Here is a 21,992-nt window from a genome sequence, read left to right on the forward strand (position 1 = left end):
AGTGTGGTAAGACTGCTGTTGTCCTTACCTGTGGATGATGTTTTTAAGCAGTGCTTGATGTTTTATTTTTATTTTGACAGGATCACGGCAGAGGTAGATCCTGTTTTACTGGGGGTTTTAAAGACTGGGCGTGAGGTTTTGCGACGCACCAGGTATTTTACACTTTTAGCACAGCTGAGGTATATTTTAAACAAATGGTAAATTATTTTTTATCAAATGTTTTTAATATGGTGCTTCTTCTGTTTTTAGTGTTGGAATACTGTGCCCTGCTGTCCTGTTAAATTTATGTTTTGTATTTTGTTTGTCCGCTCCTCACGGGGCCGTCTCAGCGTGATTGACTAATCAAGTGCAGGAGCGGACTATTTACCCTCTGTTCTGTTTGTCATTTTTGTTAGTCACTTCCCTTAGGTTTCACCCCGCATGTTGTTTTGGTGGGTGCCGTATCCCACCGAGTGCTGTGCATCACAGTTATATTGCATGTTTTTATTTTTTATTGTTGTGCATGAACAGTGGGTTTTTTGTCTGCATGTTTCTGTGGTGTCATTGATACGGTCAACATTGTTCTACTCATGACGGGGTTTCTGTATTAAAAAAATTTCATAACTTGCTTTGTGGTAGTTTTCCCTTTTTGGCCGCCTGCAACATATGGATGGATGGATGGAAAACAGATGCTTCATATTTCACAGCATGAAGATCAAACTGCTGTTCAGCAACAATCTAGGATTTCTTAACAGTTTATTTTGTCTTTCAGTTATTCTCATTCTTACTGCTAATCAGAGGTGACCAACAGCTGCTCTCATCCTCTGAATCCTCCTTTCCAGCGGAGAATCTCCGTCCTGAGAGGAATGCTATTAGAAAGGAGGACTGGGCTGCCAGGGTGATGAATTGATTCTGAGGTTTGGTCCACAACAACAGTGTCCTGTAAAGCCACGAGGCAGAAACGGATGAGAGCAGGCGAGCTCTACAGAAAAACAACTGTTTTCAGGGGCAGCAGAGTCTTTAAATCACAGTCTGTGGAGAGGGACAAAGATCTACGAGCACATGAAGGTTTTCCTTCAGGCTCACCCACAGGGTGTCAAAAGGTGTGTAAGAGGAGGGGGGTAAAAAACCGACAGAGGAGACATCAGTACGGCTGCTGCTGCAAAACCTCCAGGGGGGGCTGGCTGCAGACACGATGGCGCCCAGACATTCAGCAGAAATGGAATTTCTACAAGATTTCAGAATTGATTCCCCTTTTAGACAAACTTTTCAAGTGAGTTAGAAGAGCTGAGACAAAACGCTCATCGTTTTATCCCTTTCAGAAAGGATATAACCCTTGTGCTATCTTAGATGACCCCACCCTTACATTGAGGTGTTCTCCCTACCATGACAAAGGTGGATAAAGGTGGAAAGATTTCATGTAATCCATGGACACCAGTGAAGATCACAAATCATTGAAGAAAAAAGGTTCAGCGCACTGTCCAGTGGGTCTAGATGACCCAACTCCCAATGTTAAAGTGCCTAGGATAGCACAAGGGTTAAGCAAAAGTTCTTAGATTTGTAAAATGAAGACATCAGAGTTTTAGTCTTTACATTCCTTCAACAGTCGTAACTTTTCAACCCTTAACGGGAACCAGCGTGTTCTGTGGTGGAGAAAAGCTTCACTTTATATGCACATCGCTGAAAAGCTGCAGTAAAGTCTTGCTCAGACTACGGCCGCAGATGCTTCTGGTGCGGCGGTCGCCTAAATGTCAAGAAGACGTTCTGAGCAGCAACTGGCTCAGTGCCGTCCCACTGCCACCATCCGATTGTTTGAAATCGTACAGAAGCAGCGCAGGAACTCCACGAGGGCCGCTGATACGGGCTGGGGGCCCGGCGATGACCAGACGATAATCTGGCGTTCCCGGCCCCTGTGGACCCCCGGGTCAATGTTCCCTCTATTGCTTCAAGCTCCCTGAAGCCCCCCCACCCCCACCCCCACCCCCGCCCCCCCCAAAAGAGTACTTTTCAACTAACGATGTCCGGGCGCCATGTGGTCATCTGCAACCAGGGGCTCTTGAAAAGCTCATCCTCCTCCAGTCACAGCAGCGCCTGAACCGAGTGACCTGTACAAATTCCTGGGAAGGTGGGGGGGCAGGGTCTCAGATGGTTGAGCAGGTCAGCCAATGACAAAAGGGCCGCGTGGCGTTTGGGGCTTCTGGCTGCCGCGGCTGCTGCGGCGGGGGTCCTGGTGTGGGGTGGCTGGTTTTTCCCCCTCCTTCTTTTCACCTTCCATCATCCATTTTAGAAGAACATAAACACTCACCTGAGCACAGGTGTTAGCTCACCTCACTAATAGTTTGCATGATTGAATGAAATATCTCACACTAGTTGGCTTGTAGGCATAAGTATGCGTGTGTGAACACTGTTTTGTGTACATGTGGACATTTTTGCAGTTAACAGGTGTGTTTATAACATTTGAGTGTGTGTGTGGACAGGCCCAGCCCCTTTGAGATTTGTATTCTATCTGTACCTTACCGTAATGATAAACATCCAGTGGCTTGTTGCTTTATGCTGCTTCATGGTTTTATCCCCCTTCCCCCTCCTATCATCACCCTCCCCCCCCCCCCCCCCCCCCCCTCTCTAACATCCCTCTCTCTTCTTCCCTTCCTTCCTTTTCTGTCCGGTCCAACACAAAAGAATTTCAAAAACAATTAAAATGAATAAAGTTTGGCTTCGATTACAAAAGGGGTTTATTCAGACATACCTCTGGTTTGTCAGAAGATTCACAACCCTGTTGTAAAAGTAAAATATGTCCAACACAAGAGGCCTTCAGCTCTCATCTGTCTGCCCAGCTGTTGGACAGGACAAGTTAAAAAAAAAAAAAAACATCACATACATAGAGTGAGAACAATCAAAGTACATAAAACAAATACATAAATAGTATAAACTGGAGTATACAGAAATTCCCTCAGACCAGACCCTCACAGTTAGGAACACGTACGATAAAACATCTGATTAAAACCTTAAAACCACAAGTGCTGAAAATAATTTCACTCTAATACTTTATCAATTCACAAAGAAAAGAACAACACTGTCAGGTAATCTACAACAGTGTTTTTCAACCTTTTCTGAGCCACGGCACACTTTAACCTTAAAAAAAATCCCGCGGTACACCAGCATCCAAAAATTAAAAAAAAAAGAGAAACTCATAGTCTGTATTGATCTACAGCCCCTCCACAATCTCACATGCATTTTTGAGATAATTGTTACAGAAAAAGCTGGAAACTGCAGCTGTTTTTTTCTAAAAGATGCAATAAAAGTTAAGTTAGAAGATTTAAAAACAGTTTGTGTGTTCGTTAGTTTCAAGACGTTTAACAACAGATCTCCTTGTGCGCTGTCACTCTCACAACCCAATGCATCATGGGAGATGTAGTGCATAAAACGGCCGAAGATCGGTTTTCAGAGCTTCATGGTTTTGTTCACTTGTTCCACGGTCTGATACCGGATTCTGTGGAAAGCTACACCGCTAAAGACGAGCTTTAGCTGGTATTTATATTAGAACTGAGCGACTTTACGAGCTAAATCGGGACAAGGAAGTGAAGACTTTAAGCACTTCTGATTGGTCAGACCGATGACGTGTGATTAACCCCCCCAACACGGGACTTTTCCAAAATACAGCCGGAGCTGCAGCTGAATCGCGGTACGTCATTCTTATCAAAATGTCTTTAATAAAATAAAATAAACGCAAAGAAAAGGTATTTTACGATCTTTTATATTCCTAACTACTCTGTTTTATCAGGCCTGTTTGGATGAACAGAGAGCTGAAATCCTGGAGATGGGAAATGTTTTTAGATCAGTTAATGAGGGCAATTTTCCACGGCACACTTGACCATCTCCCACGGCACACTTGACCATCTCCCACGGCACACTGGTTGAAAAACACTGATCTACAACAACTACCAAAACTAGGGACTAGTACCCAAAATAATATATACATACGTATAATTTATGTTCCTTAAAGAAAGTAGAACACTGATTTAGTTATTACTATGTGAAGGACAAATGCTCTACAAAGATTCTCTACTTCAAAAAGAACCAATCCGTTCTTCAGGGTAACTGCTGCTGGAGTAAATGACAATATGTATTGATTAGTTTTGGGTTTGACTGCTCTAAATCGTCTGGCTGAAGGAAAAGTTCAAATTCAGGGACCAGAAAGTGACATCCTAAAGTTGAGCAGGCTAAAACATCTCATCTTTGAATGTTCCTGTTCAATACTGCATTCTGTGACCTCTGAAGAAGAAACGCGTCGGCTCTGCCACCAACTCCATCTCAGTCTTAGAACTGGCTTCCTTTCAGCTCTGAACCGTTTTTCTGAGAGCATTCTGCTCTAGAGCTGCTGCTTTATGTCCTCCTGCTGGATTTCAGGCAGGAGGTTTGTTTCCAGAGAAAGAAAAGGGCTTTGTGTTGTGAGAGTGTGTGGTGTGAGTCTTGGTTCAGGCAGCATAATCTGATGTTTGCTACTGTTTCATTGGGGGGGAATTCTCTCATTTCTCATCCTTCATGCCTCTCAGCTTTAATCCACTCAGAAAGCACTTTGAACTTGTTCTGCATTTATGATCCGTTGGGACTTCAGTGAAAATCTCTGTTTTCTCAGCACCGTCTGCATGCAGACCTGTTGTCCTGTAGTCCACCTACAGGACAACAGCCACTTTGAACACTTTCAGTCGGGGTTTAGACCCCACCACAGCACGGAAACTGCTCTATTTAGAGTCTCTAATGACTTACCGTAATTTCCGGACTACAAGCCGCTACTTTTCTCCTGCGCTTACAGCCCTGCGGCTTATTCAGTGACTCGGCTAATTTATAGAATTAATTAGCGGCCGCCATGTACGTACTTTCGAACTCAATGAATAGTTTGAATTCATTATCTAACACCAAGCACAAGGCATTTATATTCAACACAACTCTTAGCAGCCAAACAGCATGGACTTGACTTCAGGTCTTAGACACTTCAGTCATGGTTCAACAAAACGAAACACGCATGCCCGGCCGCATCCCAGAATCCTTTGGTGCCATTAGACCCAACGTGCACCAGATCGCCGCTACAATATGATGAAGCTTTCAAGTTAAAAGCAATCGTTAGAAGCAGCGTGAAAAAATCCACCATCACCAACGGGTTTGGAAAAGCCGGTTTGCTGCGTGACGGAGAGAACAGCGCATGGAGTGAATTTACACTCCATTTACGGTTTCTAAGGAAACTGTAAAAGCGGAATTTTGCTTTGAAAAACTCACAGCCTCCGTGTGAGCTGGAGACATCTTCTCCTGCTGATTGAGCTGCGGGTCGATGGCAGTCTGATGGCTCCCACACGTAACAACGCACCCGCCCCTCATACACAAAACGTACAGTTTTAAGTCCGATTGCTTTGCACAGAAACGATTTGCTCCATCCACCGGCGCAACGGGGACGAAGTGCTCCTCCTTGAAGCCGCCCTGGCCAGAGGTGTCGGAGTAGATAGGAAGGGGAGACAAGGAGCGCGCGGGGCGGGAGCGGAGCGCAGAGGCTTCTGAATTCTGACGCAAGCGCCGCGCTGAGGCGCGCGCTTTTCAGTCGCCGCTGCTTTATTTTACCGGTGTGTTTTTTAACCAGCCCTGTTACTCCCATAACGCTGCCGCGACACAAGCGGAAGGAGAGCTTTACCCGTTCACCCCTCCATGCACTGCTGATACTTGCTCATTCTTAAACACATACAACAGTGTGGCGAGCCGGGCATTGGCCCCGCCTTTAGCCCCTAAGACTCATGGGAAATGTGGAATCGCGGATGTAAATTTCCTCATCATAACTGAGGGATGTAATGTTGATTATATGGTTACTGTTTGTAATTTTATGTATGATACCTAGATTGTCAATAAGTAAAAAAAAATGAAATAAAAACACCATAACTGAGGAACTTGTGAACAGAATAGAGGTCCATGCTGTTTGACAGATGTCGATACACTCAAAAACATGAGCCAGAGGCAAAGCTGGCACCACCCACAATGTGCTAATGAATTGCTCTCACTCTGGGATGCTGGCCGTGATCTGTCAGGATGACAATATAATATTGCGTAACACATGCGCGGCTTGTACTCTGACGCGGCTTGTGTTTGTATAAAACTAAAACTAATTAAACACGTGAAAATGGGTGCGGCTTGTAATCGGGTGCGCTTTGTAGTCCGGAATTTACGGTACAGCTTTCTGCTGTGAACTCCACAAAGAAGGAAAGTGACATGATGGCTGTTTTGAATGTGCACTTTGAAAAGCTTCAACTTGTTCGTGTCAGATCAGGAAGAGTTTTTCATTTTCCCCGGAATACGTTTTGTTCTTTTCTGCCATGAACTATTTTAACGCTTCCAAAAGCTCAGAATAATAAACATAGTGACTTGCTATTCCGTTCAGTAAAAAAGTAAGAATCTTCCCATTCTTCCAGGAACGTCCTGCGTTTATCTGTATACTCTGAATTTCGCCATTTTGACCATGTGGGTTACAGTCTGCACGCACATCAAATGTTTACTTATTTTTTCCGGCATTGGGGGTAACCTTCACAAATGATTGGAATTTGAGTGTAGTTTAAGAGGGTTAAAACTATTAAATGAGGCACAGTATATAGAAAATATTTTAACTACTCAGCTGGTATGTCACTGTAGCAGGTAAACAAGTGCTGAGCTACTAATTACCGTAAGATTACAAGCCGCACCCACCCATTTTCACGTGTTTAATTACTTTTATACATACACAAGCCGCACATGTGTTAGGCGACATTGTCATCCTGACGGGTCACGTCCTGAATCCCAGAGTGAGTGCGATTCATTAGCACACTGTGGGTGGTGCCAGCTTTGCCTCAGGCTCATGTATTTGAGTATATCTACATCTGTCAAACAGCATGGACCTCTATTCTGTTCACAAGTTCCTCAGTTATGGTGTTTTTATTTCATTTTTTTTTTACTTATTGACAATCTAGGTATCATACATAAAATTACAAACAGTAACCATATAATCAACATTACATCCCTCAGTTATGATGAGGAAATTTACATCCGCGATTCCACATTTCCCATGAGTCTTAGGGGCTAAAGGCGGGGCCAATGCCCGGCTCGCCACACTGTTGTACGTGTTTAAGAATGAGCAAGTATCAGCAGTGCATGGAGGGGTGAACGGGTACAGCTCTCCTTCCGCTTGTGTCCCGGCAGCGTTATGGGTGTAACAGGGCTGGTTAAAAAAAACACACCGGTAAAATAAAGCAGCGGCGACTGAAAAGCGCGCGCCTCAGCGCGATACTCGCGCCTCAGTGCGGCGCGTACGTCAGAAGTCAGAAGCCTCTGCGCTCCGCGCTCGCCCCGCGCGCTCATTGTTTCCCCTTTCTATCTACTCCGACACCTCTGGCCAGGGCTGCTTCAAGGAGGAGCACTTCGTCCCCGTTGCGCCGGTGGAAGGAGCAAATCGTGTCTGTGCAAAGCAATCGGACTTAATACTGTACGTTTTGTGTATGAGGGGCGGATGCGTTGTTACATGTGGGAGCCATCAGACTGCCATCGGCCCCGCAGCTCTATACGAGCAGCAGGAGAAGATGTCTCCAGCTCACACGGAGGCTGTGAGCTTTTCAAAGCAAAACTCCGCTCAGTCCTTAGAAACCGTTAAAACGATCACGTCGATTTTTGTTTCCAGTCGTGTCCCGACAAAATAAAGGCTGATGTTATTCACACATATTTACGTGCAGCCAGCCGAGTCACTATGACTCAGAGGTAAATTCACTCCTGAGCATGCGCTGTTCTCTCCGTCACGCAGCTGACTGGCTTTTCCAAACCCGTTGGTGATGGTGGATTTTTTCACGCTGATTTTAACGATTGCTTTTAACTTGAAAGCTGCATCATACTGTAATGGCGATCACGTGCACGTTGGGTCTAATGGCACCAAAGGATTCTGGGATGTGGCCCGGCATGTGTGTTTCGTTTTGTTGAACCATGACTGAAGTGTCTAAGACCTGAAGTCAAGTCCATGCTGTTTGGCTGCTAATAGGTGTGTTGAAAAATAAATGCCTTGTGCTTGGTGTTAGATAGAGAATCATACCATTCACTGAGATTGAAAGTACATACATGGCGGCCGCCAATTAAATCCATAAATTAGCTGCGTCACTGAATAAGCCGCAGGGCTGTAAGCGCAGGAAAAAAGTAGTGGCTTATAGTCCGGAAATTACGGTAATTGGCTTCATACACCACACGACTCCATCTGTCTCCTTGCCAGGGTCAGTGCCCATTCATTTGAACACGCCCTCAAACAGCATGGACCTCACTTCTGCTCACAGCCCCCTCACTCATGGTGAGCAACTTTACACCCACAAGTCCCCATCTCCCATGAGTCTCAGGGGCTGAAGGAGGGGCTAACCCCCAGGTCGCCACATATGATGAGACGCAAAGAGCTGCATGCTTATTGGCCGAAAGCCGCGTGTTTGCCACCGCTGATATAGAGAAACTGAACGCCTGCATCAGAGACATCAAGACCTGTATGACAATTAATGACCTCCTCTTGGACCCAGAAAAAACTGAGGTCATTAAACTAGGTCCTAAAAACCTCAGAGATGCTCTGTCTGATCAGATAGTCTCCCTGGATGGTGTAAGTATAGCCCCCAATTCCACAGTTAGAAACCTTGGGGTTTTCTAAAATTCATGGGTCTTCTCCATGAGTAGACGGACGGCAGAGATGTGGTCTGTTGTGGAGCGGTTGGGCATCAAGCCAGCCTGCTGGGGACGTCGGCTGCTTCTCATGGGTGGGAGAGCACGGTTGAGCAAGATCCTGGTGAAGAGCTTGCCAGGAATGGAGAGACGTGTTATGTCACTATGGTTATATATATATGGTATATACTATGGTTATTATCACCCTTGCTTTTCCAGAGGGGCAGGATAACCCCTCTAGTCCAGTCCATTGGAAGCCTCTCTGACTCCCACACCTCATTAAAGATGTGGGTTAGCCACTCGATCATACAGTCTCCACCTGATTTTAACATCTCAGCGGCTATAGCACAAATACCAGGAGCTTTCCCGTTCTTAAGATGCTTTAGAGCGGCTCTGACTTCTTGGGATGTCATAAGATCTGTTCTACAAACAGCGCTGAGGGCAGCACTATTTGCAGCCAGCTGAAGGAGTCGGTTGAGACAGTGCTGTGCTGCAGGAGGCGGCTAAAGTGGTCTTCCCAGCGCCTAAGGCAGTTTTCTTCATTTGTAACAAGTTTGCCATTGGCGTCTTTTTCCAGGGCTGTCTTTGTGCGTGGGCCACCGCACAAACGATGCTGCTTGAGTTGTTGTTTTGAGATGCAGATTCGAGGCACTGGGCTTCAGCTTGCCGGAACTCCTCTCTGTCCGCAGCTATGGCGTTTCGCTGATGGTTCAGTTGGCGGTGTTCTTTCAAGTTACCACGGAGCCGGGCCTCTTGTCGCTGATCAATGATCTCAAAAGCCCTCTCTGATATCCAAGACTTTCTTTGGGGGTGTTGAGAGCGTCTGAGGACAGTATGCGCCACCTGGATAACAGTTTCCTTGAATGTCCTCCAGTCTGTCACCTTGTTAGCAGCAGGAGAGTTTAGTTTTTGGCGGATGGAGGAGCTGAAATCTGTGTCGATGTTAGGATTGCTGAGTAGGAAAGAGTTCAGATAGGGCTGAGTATTCCAGAGCTGGTTGGCTCATAGCTTTAGTTTAATGTGGGCTACCAGCAGGTGATGGAGCTCTGCTCCTCTGTACACACGGCAGTTGGTAATGAGGGATTTCCAACGTCGGGATATAAGGATGTGATCCAGTGCCCTGCGAGTTCTGTCATCTGGGCTGTACCAGGTCCAGTGATGGATATGTTTCCGGGGGAACCAGCTATCAGCAATGCAGAGGTTGTTTTGGTAGCAGAGTAAGAGGAGGCAGTCGCCGTTGTCGTTTGTGAATGTGTCAGCAAAAGTTGTGCCGGCTGGAGAGCCGGTGGACCAGTCATTGTAGAATATAGTGGCATTGGCATCAGTAAGGATGATGGGGATGTTGTGTGTTGGAATTTGTCTAGTAGCCTGGTGGAGTTGGTCAAAGAACGCATCTTTTATATCTTCATCTGCAACATTTGTGGGGGCATAGGCAACTATTATTGTCATCTTGCCATGTTTATGTAGGAAGCGGGCAGATAGTATTCTGTCGCTCAGGGGTGTCCAGTTGAGTAGGGACTTGCTGATGTTCTTTGGGATGGCAAGTGCCACACCATGAAGGCCTGTCAGTTTTGCAGGGCCACTCCAGATATAGCAATGGTTGCCGGCAGTCAATTAGCCGGTACCTGACCATCGTACCTCACAGAGTCCTGCTAGAGTGATGGTATAGCGACGGAGCTCGTGGGATAGCAATGGGGCGGCTCCAGAGTGAAGAAGTGTCTGGATGTTCAAGGTAGCAATACGGGTTGTTTGATGAAGGTCAAGCAGTACTCTTTGGTCAGGGGCAAGCTGAGGTTTGTTACTACATTGGCCAGTCTGGCTTTGTTTTCTGGTCGGATAGCGTGGCTGCCACCCTAAAGCATTCCGACAAGCTGTAGGTCTATGATTGTCTGAAACCTCGCCAAGTGACTGGCCCGCTAAGGGTGGCCCTTCCAGGAGCAATCTCCAGATGATATCACTTCCTGGGTAATCGGTTGACACAAGCCCCCTTGCCATGACAAGGCCAGACCCATAAGAGGAGATGTTAATGTTGATATTATTTGCACATTTGTTGCTCTGTGTGTGAATGTTTGTATGTTTGAGACTTTTCTACTAATGCAGGCCAGCATTACGTGGTTAAAATCCCCAGAAATAATGCTCAGGAAACATAAAAACCCCGGAATCCGTCATGTTAATCCATCGGTGCTTAGGCGGAAATACCGAGGATGCCGAGCTGGTCGTAAACACAAGGTGAAGCTGAAGGCTAAAGCGGCTAACCGGCGGCGTTTCAAACCATTCATCCCCTCCGTCATTATGGGAAACGTTAACGCTCTGTCCAACAAGACGGACGAGCTGACTGGACTGATCAGGACACAACGCTGCTACACGGAGAGCAGCCTCCTTATCTTCCCCGAGACATGGCTAACCAGCTATGTGCCAAATTTTTACGTGGATCTGCCCGGCTTTACCACCGTGAGAGCAATCCGCGACCCAGACTCCAGTGGGAAGAGTAAGGGGGGTGGCCTCATCCTGTATGCTAACAGACGATGGTGTCACCCGAATCATCTGACCATCAAAAAGGTGATCTGTGACCGTAATCTGGAGCTGCTAGCGGTGGGCATCAGACCCTATTACATCCCACGTGACTTTTCCCACGTCATCGCGCTCTGTGTTTACATTCCTCTGAGAGTGGAAGCACAGGCGGCTCTGGACACAATATACAACACAACCCCAGAACTACAGTCCAAGCACCCAGGGGCGTTCGTCATTATTTATGGGGATTTTAACCACGTATCCCTGGAAACCACTCTGCCCACCTTTCACCAATACCACAACCTCATACACCTGCAGCCTAGCTACACCCCTCTTGTGAAGAGGCAGGCGGCCACCACCAGACAGGTCAGGAGATGGTCTGCTGGAGCTGAGGAGGCCCTCAGAGACTGCTTTGAGTGCACGGACTGGAGTGAACTGATTGGGTCTCATGGGGATGACACTGAGGGAGCTGTGGGCTGCATGACGGACTATATGAACTTCAGTGTGGACTTGGTGGTGCCTGTCAGAACTGTCAGGAGCTTCTCAAACAACAAACCCTGGGTTACCAGGGAAGTTAAGGCAGTTCTGAACAGGAAGAAGAGGGCTTTCAGGAGCAATGATCGGGAGGAGATGAAAAAGGTCCAACAGGAACTAAAAGTCTGCATGAAGGAGGCCATGAAGCACACGGGGAGAAACTAGAGCAGAAGTTGAAGGAAAACAACCTGCGTGAGGTCTGGAACACCATGAAGGCTATGAATGGATCCAGCAGAAAAGAGAGCGGTGTGACAGGCGGGAGTCAGGAGAGAGTCGATGAACTCAATGGTTTCTTCAACCGGTTCAGCTCCCCCCAGGCTAACCCCCATGCTGCCTGCTTCCCGGTGCTGCAGTGTCCCACCGATCTCCTCAACCATCTTGTTTCTGTTCCCCCTCCTGCTGCCCCTCCTGCTGCCCCCCCCCCTTTGCCCCCATCTCAGTCATCAAATCCCGACGATCACCCCTTTTCCATCACTGCGGATCAAGTGAGCAGGGACCTGAGAAGGCTCCACCCCAGGAAGGCAGCTGGCCCAGACCGAGTGAGTCCACGGCTCCTTAAGGGCTGTGCTGCAGAACTGGGAGAACCCCTACAGCAGGTTTATAACCTGAGCCTGCAGCTGGGGAGGGTCCCATCACTGTGGAAAACATCATGCATTGTTCCTGTGCCCAAGAAGAGTCGCCCCAGTGAGCTGAATGACTACAGGCCGGACTACAGGCCCTTACATCTCATGTCATGAAGACGCTGGAGCGGCTGGTCTTGCAGCGCCTGCGACCCCAGGTGCAGGGGGATGAGGACCCTCTCCAGTTCGCCTACCAACCAAAAGTAGGAGTTGAGGACGCCGTCCTGTATCTCCTACATCGGGCCCTCTCCTACCTGGACACAGGGGGCTGTGCTGTGAGAATGCTCTTTTTTGACTTCTCCAGCGCTTTTAATACAATCCAGCCCCTCCTTCTCCAGCAGAAGCTCCTCTCCTTTGGTTTGAACCTCCAACTGGAGTCATAGATAACAGACTTTCTGACCAACAGGCCACAATTTGTCAGAATGGGGAGTTGCAGTTCATCCATGCTGACTGGCAGCACGGGGGCTCCACAGGGCACAGTGCTCTCACCTCTCCTCTTTACCCTCTACACCACTGACTTCCACTACAACTCTGATGCATGCCACATTCAAAAGTTCTCGGATGACACAGCAAGTGTGGCATGTATCAGAGAGGGTGAGGAGGGGGAGTACAGCCAGCTGGTGGAGGACTTTGTGCACTGGAGCCAACGAAACTGCCTCCACCTGAACACATCCAAGACAGAGGAGATGGTGCTGGACTTCCGACGAACACCTGCTGCAGTTTAGCCCATCCTCATTGGTGGAGCAGAGGTGGAGGTAGTGGATAGCTACAAATACCTTGGAGTCCTCCTGGACAATAAGCTGAACTGCTGAACTGGTCGGCAAACATGGACTCCATTTATAGGAAGGGGCAGAGCAGGTTGTACTTCGTGAAAAGACTCGCCTCTTTTAATGTCTGCTCAGATCTCCTTTTAAGTTTTATCAGTCTATTGTTTTAAGTGCCCTGTCTTATGCGGTGGTGTGTTGGGGGGGTGCGCGAACAAAAAGGACATAAAAAAACTGAATCGTCTGACCAGGAGGGCAGGCTGTGTGGTGGGGCGGAGCCTGGAGACAGTGGAGGTGGTGGCAGAGCGGAGGATGCTGTCCAAACTGGACAGCATCATGAAGAACACTGGTCACCCCCTACATGGACTCTTCACTGACCAGAGGAGCGTACTCAGCGACCGCCTTCGCTCTCTGCCATGCTCCACAGAAAGACTCAGGAAGTCCTTTGCACCGAGTGTAATTAGACTGTTCAATGCTGCTGGGAGGGGAGGGGGCATGAGGAGGAGTCACTAAACGGGCATCTACTTTTTACCATTTTTATGCTTTTACGTACTTTTATTTTGTTTTTATTGCTATAATATTTTTATTCCTTTTATTCTGTTTTTAGCGAGTGTGATTATTTTATGATTTTTTATTACTCATCTACTTTTTAAACTGTCCGTCCGTCCGTCCGTCCGTCCGTCCGTCCGTCCGACCGACCGACCGACCGACCGACATTATCAATTGTTTATGTCATGTTGATCAAAATGTATTATATAGTTCACTGTGCAATAGTCTTACTCCTCAAAACACCTAGTCATTAGTTCATCGTATAAGTCATTAACTGCAAAATGGTTGACCAAGTTGTCATAATGTGACAAACATATTTCACTGCATTGCAAGAGAGGATATTCGCTGTGATGTGGATGAGAATTTGTGGCCTAACATACAGGAACGACAAGAGGTGTAGGAAGACCACACCAATACCTACTGCACTGCCTGTACTGTAGGACAGAATATTGTCCTCTTTTTTTCCCTTTGTGTTACTGTTTGCAGTGGTTTTTTTCTATGTTGGTATGACATGGTCTGTCAACAAATTACAATATGAACAATAAAAGTGTAAATGTGAATCTTGTCCAGTCTCTTGCAATCAAACAAAAAAGGTGTAACTTCCATTTTACAATAATTGTCATCCAAACTTTAGCCATAGTTTCCATCAGAACCTCCCTCTAAAGTACACAGTTATATTGACAACATGACTAAGTCATTTGTCTGTCTTGTTCGTAGACAATGACATTCTGATGGCACTGACATGTTCAATGACATAAAGACTTAGTTTGGAGAGATGAACTAAAGATTTTGAGCAAGTTACAGGCTTTTGCAAGAAATCCATAGTGTTTTGCTGTTTGTACAAATTGTTTGAGAAATGCACACACGTATTTGCAAACTTCAATTCTGATCTGAGAATTGTACTAAAGCGACTGAGAAAAATTGTAATTTTTCTCTAAGAGTTCTGGTAAATCGCCTGTCCGTCCTGGGGGAGGATCCCTCCTTCATGTGGACCCCCCTGAGGTTTCTTCTTTTTCCCAGAATCCGTTTTTCAAGAGTTTCTCCTTAGAAGGAGGGTCTAAGGCCAGGAATGTCCAGTTTAGTTTAGTCTGTTTAGTTCGGTTTAGTATTATCCCATTGGATTCTATATATTCATGATCCTTTTAGATTCTATGTTTACTTTACAATTACCGGTATGAAGCCCATTGAGACGACTGTTGTGAGTTTGGGCTATAGAAAAAAAATGGAATTGAATGATGTAAACATTTAGTTGGTTGTGGGGAAAAGTACAGTTAAGAGTGTAAAGGCAGATCCTTAGACCTGAATAGCCTTTTTACTGAAATCCTCCTTTTGATCACGTATAAAATAAAGAATCCTCCATTTCTTTGCTCTTGTTCTGTCCTTCAATCTGTCAGCTGCTGTGACAGAAACACAGATACAGATTTTCCTGAGTGGAAGCAGGAATCTTCAAAATGAAAAGGGAACGTTTGTACTTAATCTGTGCATTATCTGTGCAGAATAAGGGGGGGGGGGCAGGATGATTCCTTTTAAACTAAAAGAAAAATAAAAACAACATAAACTTTTTTAGAAAATAACGATTAGAGCTTTAGAGAAAAGTTTTTGCAGCTCACATTGCTTCATTTTCAGTTTAGTTTGTGACAGAAATGCTTTTTCTTATCTGGAAAACTGTTGCATCATGGTCCTTCAGCTCCTTTCAAAATAAAACTCTGTTCAACATAGGATCATCCTGATGCAGCAAATGTTCTCTGATGAAAAATGTCAACAAGTCAGAAATAACATTTTCTATCAGTCCAGCTTTAAGTCTACTGTGGTGAACCGTCATCCTTTTTCCTACTTCCTGCTGCTGTTGAGCTGAATAGAAACAGGACTTCATTGTTTCTGGATCCAATAAAAACTCTATCAAGTTTAAATACAAATCTAGATTTTTAGCACTTCCTTCATGAAAACTGATGGATTTTCTGTCTTTTTGTCTCATTTTAGTGGCAGAAATATCCCTTCATAGTTCCAGAGTCTGTCTTAAATTCATTCTAAAGAACTTCTGACTGTTGTTGCTAAAACACAACATTTGATGATAACCATGAGAACTCTGGACTTTGTCTCTTTCAGGATCTTTGACTGACAGTAAAACAATTAAATGTTTCTGAGTTGCAGTAAATCTTCTGGGAAATCCCAGACTGTCCTGGACTCTGGTCCTGAAATCCCTCCTCCTGATGACAAAACCTTTGAAAGTTCAGAGTCTGGAAGGGAAACGAGCTGTGAGGAAACCTTCAGCAGAAAGAACTGCAGCTTCTTCAACTGGAACTCTGCAGCAAAATGAACAGGAAGGATCTGGATGAAGAAAGCTTCTGCTGTTCCATCTGTCTGGATCTGCTGAAGGATCCGGTGACTATTCCCTGTGGACACAGCTACTGCATGAAGTGTCTTCAAGGATTGTGGGATGCAGAGGAGAAAGTCCCCAGCTGTCCTCAGTGCAGGAAGACCTTCACACCGAGGCCTGTTCTGGTGATAAATGTCATGTTAGCAGCTTTAGTGGAGCAGCTGAAGAAGACCGGACTCCAAGCTGCTCCTGCTGGTCTCTGCTATGCTGGACCTGAAGATGTGGTCTGTGACGTCTGCACTGGAAGAAAACTGAAAGCCATCAAGTCCTGCTTGAGCTGTCTGGCCTCTTACTGTGAGGAACACCTCCAGCCTCATTTGAAAGCAGCTGCATGGAAGAAACACAAGCTGGTGGAACCCTCCAAGAAGCTGCAGGAGAACATCTGCTCCCGTCATGATGAGGTGATGAAGATGTTCTGTCGCACTGATCAGAAGAGCATCTGTTATCTCTGCTCTGTGGAAGAACACAGAGGCCACGACACAGTCTCAGCTGCAGCAGAAAGGACTGAGAAGCAGAGAGAGCTGGAGGAGAGTCAGCAACAAATCCAGCAGAGAATCCAGGACAGAGAGAAGGAGGTGAAGCTGCTCCAACGGGAGGTGGAGGCCATCAATCACTCTGCTGATCAAACAGTGAAGGACAGTGAGAAGATCTTCACTCAGATGATCCGTCTCCTCCAGAAAAGAAGCCGTGATGTGGAGCAGCAGATCAGATCCCAGCAGCAAACTGAAGTGAGGCGAGTCAAAGGTCTTCAGGAGGAGCTGGAGCAGGACATGGCTGAGCTGAAGAGGAGAGACGCTGAGCTGAAGCAGCTCTGGCTCACAGAGGATCACAGCCACTTTCTGCTCAACTACCCCTCACTGCCCCCACTCAGTGAGTCCACCCCCTCAGCCAGCATCCATGTCCGTCCTCTGACATACTTTGAGGATGTGACAGCAGCTGTGTCAGAGCTCAGAGACAAACTGCAGGACATTCTGAGAGAGGAATGGACAAACATCTCACTGACAGTCTCTCATGTGGACGTTTTACTGTCAGAACCAGAACCAGAACCAAAGAGCAGAGCTGACATCCTCAGATATTCACGTCAAATCACAATGGATCCAAACACAGCAAACAGACAACTGTTACTGTCAGAGGAGAACAGAAAGGTGACAGCGATGGAAGAACCTCAGTCTGTTTCTGATCATCCAGACAGATTTACTGATTGGTTTCAGGTTCTGAGTAGAGAGAGTCTGACTGGACGTTGTTACTGGGAGGTGGAGAGGAGAGGAGAATATGTCAAAGTAGCAGTCGCATACAAGAACATCAGCAGATCTAGTAGCAAAGGTATACTTGGTTATAATGATAAGTCTTGGGCATTAGATTGTTTTTCAGACAGTTTCTCATTTGTCCACAACAACATAAGAACCTCCATCTCAGCTCGTGTTCCCTCCAGAGTAGGAGTGTACCTGGATCACAGAGCAGGTGTTCTGTCCTTCTACAGCGTCTCTGAAAGCATGACTCTCCTCCACAGAGTCCAGACCACTTTCACTCAGCCGCTCCATGCTGGACTGTTGGTGTGTTTAGGATCCACAGCAGAGTTGTGTAAAGTGAAGTAGTTCCTTAAAGAAGTGAAATGTTTGTTTTCAGTGATTTCTCTGCTTTGGATCATCTACAACTAAACGTTTGAACTGTTCAGATTCTGTGGAGTCATGTTTGGAGTCAGAAATGGAGAGAAATGAAAATCTCTAGAATGTGGATTGGAGACATTTTGGAACATGAATGTCAAACTTTTGGGAGTCCAATCTGTTTTCTTGTGGTTTCTTTGAATTCCAAAGTCTGAGTCAGTCTGAGTCCTTTTAGCTTCATTATTGCTAGGATTATTAGCAAGTGTCTGTTTGCTCACAAGTTTCTAAATATGTTGGCCAGAGCTTTATTGGTGCTTGAACGGACCTGGAAGAAGGGTTAGGATGAGGCTAATGCGTGCTAACAACAACATTTAGCGTAGGATGCACTAAAAATTTAAACTGATGAAATTTATTGATGAAAATAAAACAATAGATCCAAATCTTAGTCATAATGTAGCAGCCCGTGCTGTGTTCTGTGTTTGTGTATTTACGGTAGTGGGACTGTAGGCCTGTGTTCCTCTGTGCAACACTTCTAATAAAGAGACCTGTGGAGTGAACAGACGTGTGTCTGAGCGCCATGATTTCAGTCAGACAACTCTTGCAGTAAGAAATATTTATTTGACATTTTCCACATTCTTTAAGTTGGCATTCACATATTTTCGTTTGGCATAAGGCTCCGTTCAATTCCATGAGAAATTTCCATAACACTTTCGGGTAACAAAACCCCCAACACTAAAATCATCCAGAAGAAGAAAAATGTCAATGTATAATCAGTGTGTAATAAAATGGGCTGTGTTTTCGGCAGCATTCCATTTTCATTTCATTTCCTAGTATGACTGCTATGTGTGACCCGGCACCATTGACCGTTGGGCCGCCCCCGTTCGAGTACAGCGCCACGAAGGGAACATGCTAACTAGTGGATCTGCTATGTGTGACCCGGCACCATTGACCGTTGGGCCGCCCCCGTTCGAGTACAGCGCCACGAAGGGAACATGCTATCTAGTGGATCTGCTATGTGTGACCCGGCACCATTGACCGTAGGGTCGCTCCTGTTCGTGGAAACCACTAGAGGAACATACTATCTGAAAGAGAGAGGGAAAGAAATAAAAGGGGAGCCAACATTAAATTACTCATACCTGATCTTAGAACGTAAGCTCATTTCCGCAAAACGCTGTGCAGAACTATAATTTAAACCGCCAAACAACCCGTATGAGACACTAACTTAACATCCAATCCAAAGCTTCCGATGGCGTATTATGACATGCTTAACAGCCATTATTCAAACTTCTATTAAACTACGAACAAGCTTGATGGCCATAAACTTCTTCCATTTTGGCAACTATATATACACACGCGCTTAAGTAACATCCATTATTTCGAAGCTCCCAACGACAGTACCACGAACGAGCTTACTAGCCATAATTTTCTCCATTTGACATACCAATTATAAGCGCTCAAGGAACATCCATTTAATTGAGGTTCCATCCAAATATTAAGAACGAGTTCAACGCCCATAATTACTATGCTTCATTGGCATACTATAAACAAATGAACTTAAGAATCAGATTCGAGCTCCGCGCATACTATGATACAACTTAGAACATCCTAAATTTTTAGGCTTCCACCTGGCTATAATTTTCTTTTAACATCTGTAATCGAATAATTTACATTCATTCTGCGGTTGACATTGATTAATTAATTCAGTCAGAAGTGTCATTGGAATGCAGAGGAGGTCCACCGCCCCTTCACTTTCAGTGCAGCAATAGGTACGTCGAGCAGTCATCGTTGCAGCACTAGATCAAGGAATGCATGGGTGACATCATTTCCTGGAAACGGAGAAGCTGATCGGGGCGTAGGGGTTCGCAAGCTCAGGATGCGATGCATAGATAAAACAAAGCAGTATTAGTCTTGACAAGAATATATAAATAACCCAGAAACTGATCAGTTTCAAAATGATTGAGATAAATTAAATAACAGTGCTTTTAAAGAACAAATCTGAGAAAGTGAAATTTAGTAGATAGTTAAGGTAAAGACCCATTGTGGATTCATCGCACCCTAGAAACCACCATAATTACAAATTCCAACAGTGAAATGATAGTGAAATATATAACCTGCAAGAAATCTAAACACCAATTTTTATATAATCAAATGATAAGAAAAGTAACCTTTGACAGTTTCAGAGGGACGCACCTTCAGGAGGCCATTGAGGAGTAAGTGATGGGAAGAGTAGCCAAGGAGATTTGTAGATGAGGAAGGTCAACATCCCACGTAGCAAAGGATTACAGCTCAGCTGGATTTTATATTAGTGGTTCTCAAATTGGTGGACAACAAAGTACAGACTACTAAAATTTTAATTAGCCAAGGGCGTCTGAATACTGCAAAAGAGAACTTGAGAGCCATGAGGGATCATAGGTTTTGATAGTATTTTTGCTAGACTGAACCTTAAGCATTTAGAGGCGGAGTAAAACAAGCCTCTAAATGGAGAAGCATCTAGCCGAGTGTCATCTGCTTAAGCAGGGCAGATAGAAGACTGACTTGTGGACACAAGATTTAACACTTGAACTAAGCTTAGAGCGCATGCGATATATTTCCTACGTTCAGGGTAGAAGTTGCTCAAGGTGTTATTTAAACATTAACCAAGTCAACCGATGACACAATACTATCATTCAATATTGAAACAGCCTTAATATAATCTCCAAGGATTAAATAACCGGACGACCCCTTAAAACCTTTAGAGCTGTGGATTCTGGCGGCCGGACAAACACAAACCACTCTTCTTAAATCCTTTTCCCCCAAACCAGTAGGCGCAGACTCAGAACAACAAGTGGAGGGAGCCTGAAGATACGTCAGTCATCATAATTAAACCACTACAAGCATAGAGAGGGAAAGATCAAACGCAAAAAAACACAAAAATCCAAAACAGGAACACGGGGCCCAGGATCGAACTACCCAGAACAAGAACACAAGATGAACGGATGACCATAGGACCAAAGCTACAGCAAATGTCAGGTGGCCCAATCATTGACAAATCATATTCAACCAAAATTTGAACAAACGACATGCTGCACAAAAGCTAGAGATGACATAATGGGGAGAGACAAGCATCAATGAACCACCCAAATCCATAGAAGAAAAATAAATCCGGATGGGTGGAGAACCATACATAGACAACGTGGAAACCCAGATTTGAAAATAAAGTTTTTTCCACAGAGATTCAAAGACCAGGGATACAGAGGAAAGTTGGCCACCAAGAAATCATCAATAACATGCAAAATGAAGGGCACCCATCGCCTAGTAATATCCAGGACAGGGCTTCAGATAATAAAGTCGATTTTATGAGGACTGCCACGACAGCGGAAAGGTAAACCGACAAATACTTCCAGCGCCAACCGAAGGCCAAGAGACGCCACTGAGAGGCATAGAGGCAGAACAGTGAGACCATCAGTGATAAGTCATCCTCAGCCTTATATCGCTTTCAGAGGAAAATCGTGGAGACAGCATGGGCAGCTGAAGAAAATATATACCAATCCTGAAGGCGCATGGGGAACCAGGCCACTGATGCCCAGAAGATGAACTGCGAGGCGCTAACAGGTCCAGATCAAGAACGTCAACCTGAAAACTTCCCAGGGGCCACCCTCAGTGGAAAACGATGCCCCGGAAGAATCCATCACATAGCCCCCACAAACCTCCAAACCAGAGAGAGAATAACAAATCAACTGTCCAGCCGAGAAAACAAGGCCGCGACGAGACCAACACACACACCAATGCGGCCGACGCAAGTCCCTGAGCCAGGGCAGGACCCACTGGGGTACACAGAGCAGGGAAAAACTGGCGGAAGGTGCGGGGGCAACGAACGAGGATCACTAAGTGAATAAAATGAGCCATGGACGCTGCATAAGAGAGACCAATCATAGGGAAAATGTCCACAGAGCAGAGACGGGTCCAAGAGACACTGATTCACATTCTGACTAACCAGCAGCTACAACAACAAAGAAAATAAACAGAAGAACTGCCATAATAAGAAAGCCAGCATCGAATTAAAAACAGTCAAGATTCACACTCAGCTCCCAAAGAACAAAACAGCAACAGAAAAAAAAATGCTAAAATCCACAAAAATTCAGCCAGCATGAGAAACCTGTCCAAACGAGGACCGCCAGCCTTCACAACCACAGAAGAGACCCCACGACCCCTGAAACAATAACCGGACGACGCCGAACTACGCAGCAGAAAAGGAATCAGAAGTGCATCATGAAGGACCATGAGTCAAAACTACAATTCCCAGGGTCCTTAGGGGTGTGACGTCACCGAAGTAAACAGGAAGCAAAACGCAGCCTTAGAAAACTACACGGGAAAGAACCGCATGATG

At 45.6% G+C, this 21,992-nt stretch overlaps 1 protein-coding gene across 1 annotated transcript; it reads left to right on the forward strand.

The window, feature by feature from the left end:
• The first annotated feature begins 15,605 nt into the window (after nucleotides 1-15,605).
• LOC101159861 (tripartite motif-containing protein 16-like) lies at nucleotides 15,606-18,138 on the forward strand. Its single transcript, XM_023948895.2, has one exon. The coding sequence runs from the start codon at nucleotides 15,959-15,961 to the stop codon at nucleotides 17,615-17,617; it is 1,659 nt and encodes a 552-aa protein (XP_023804663.1). The 5' UTR covers nucleotides 15,606-15,958; the 3' UTR covers nucleotides 17,618-18,138.
• Nucleotides 18,139-21,992: the final 3,854 nt, after the last annotated feature.

The sequence above is a fragment of the Oryzias latipes genome, chromosome 18 (assembly GCF_053564925.1).
Source record: "Oryzias latipes strain Hd-rR chromosome 18, Olatipes_Hd-rR_3.1".
Taxonomy (NCBI): Eukaryota; Metazoa; Chordata; class Actinopteri; order Beloniformes; family Adrianichthyidae; genus Oryzias; species Oryzias latipes.

What these genes read in the sequence shown, in the direction of transcription:
- LOC101159861 (XM_023948895.2), top strand. Translation starts at nt 15,959, where the DNA reads ATGAACAGGAAGGATCTGGATGAAGAAAGCTTCTGCTGTTCCATCTGT.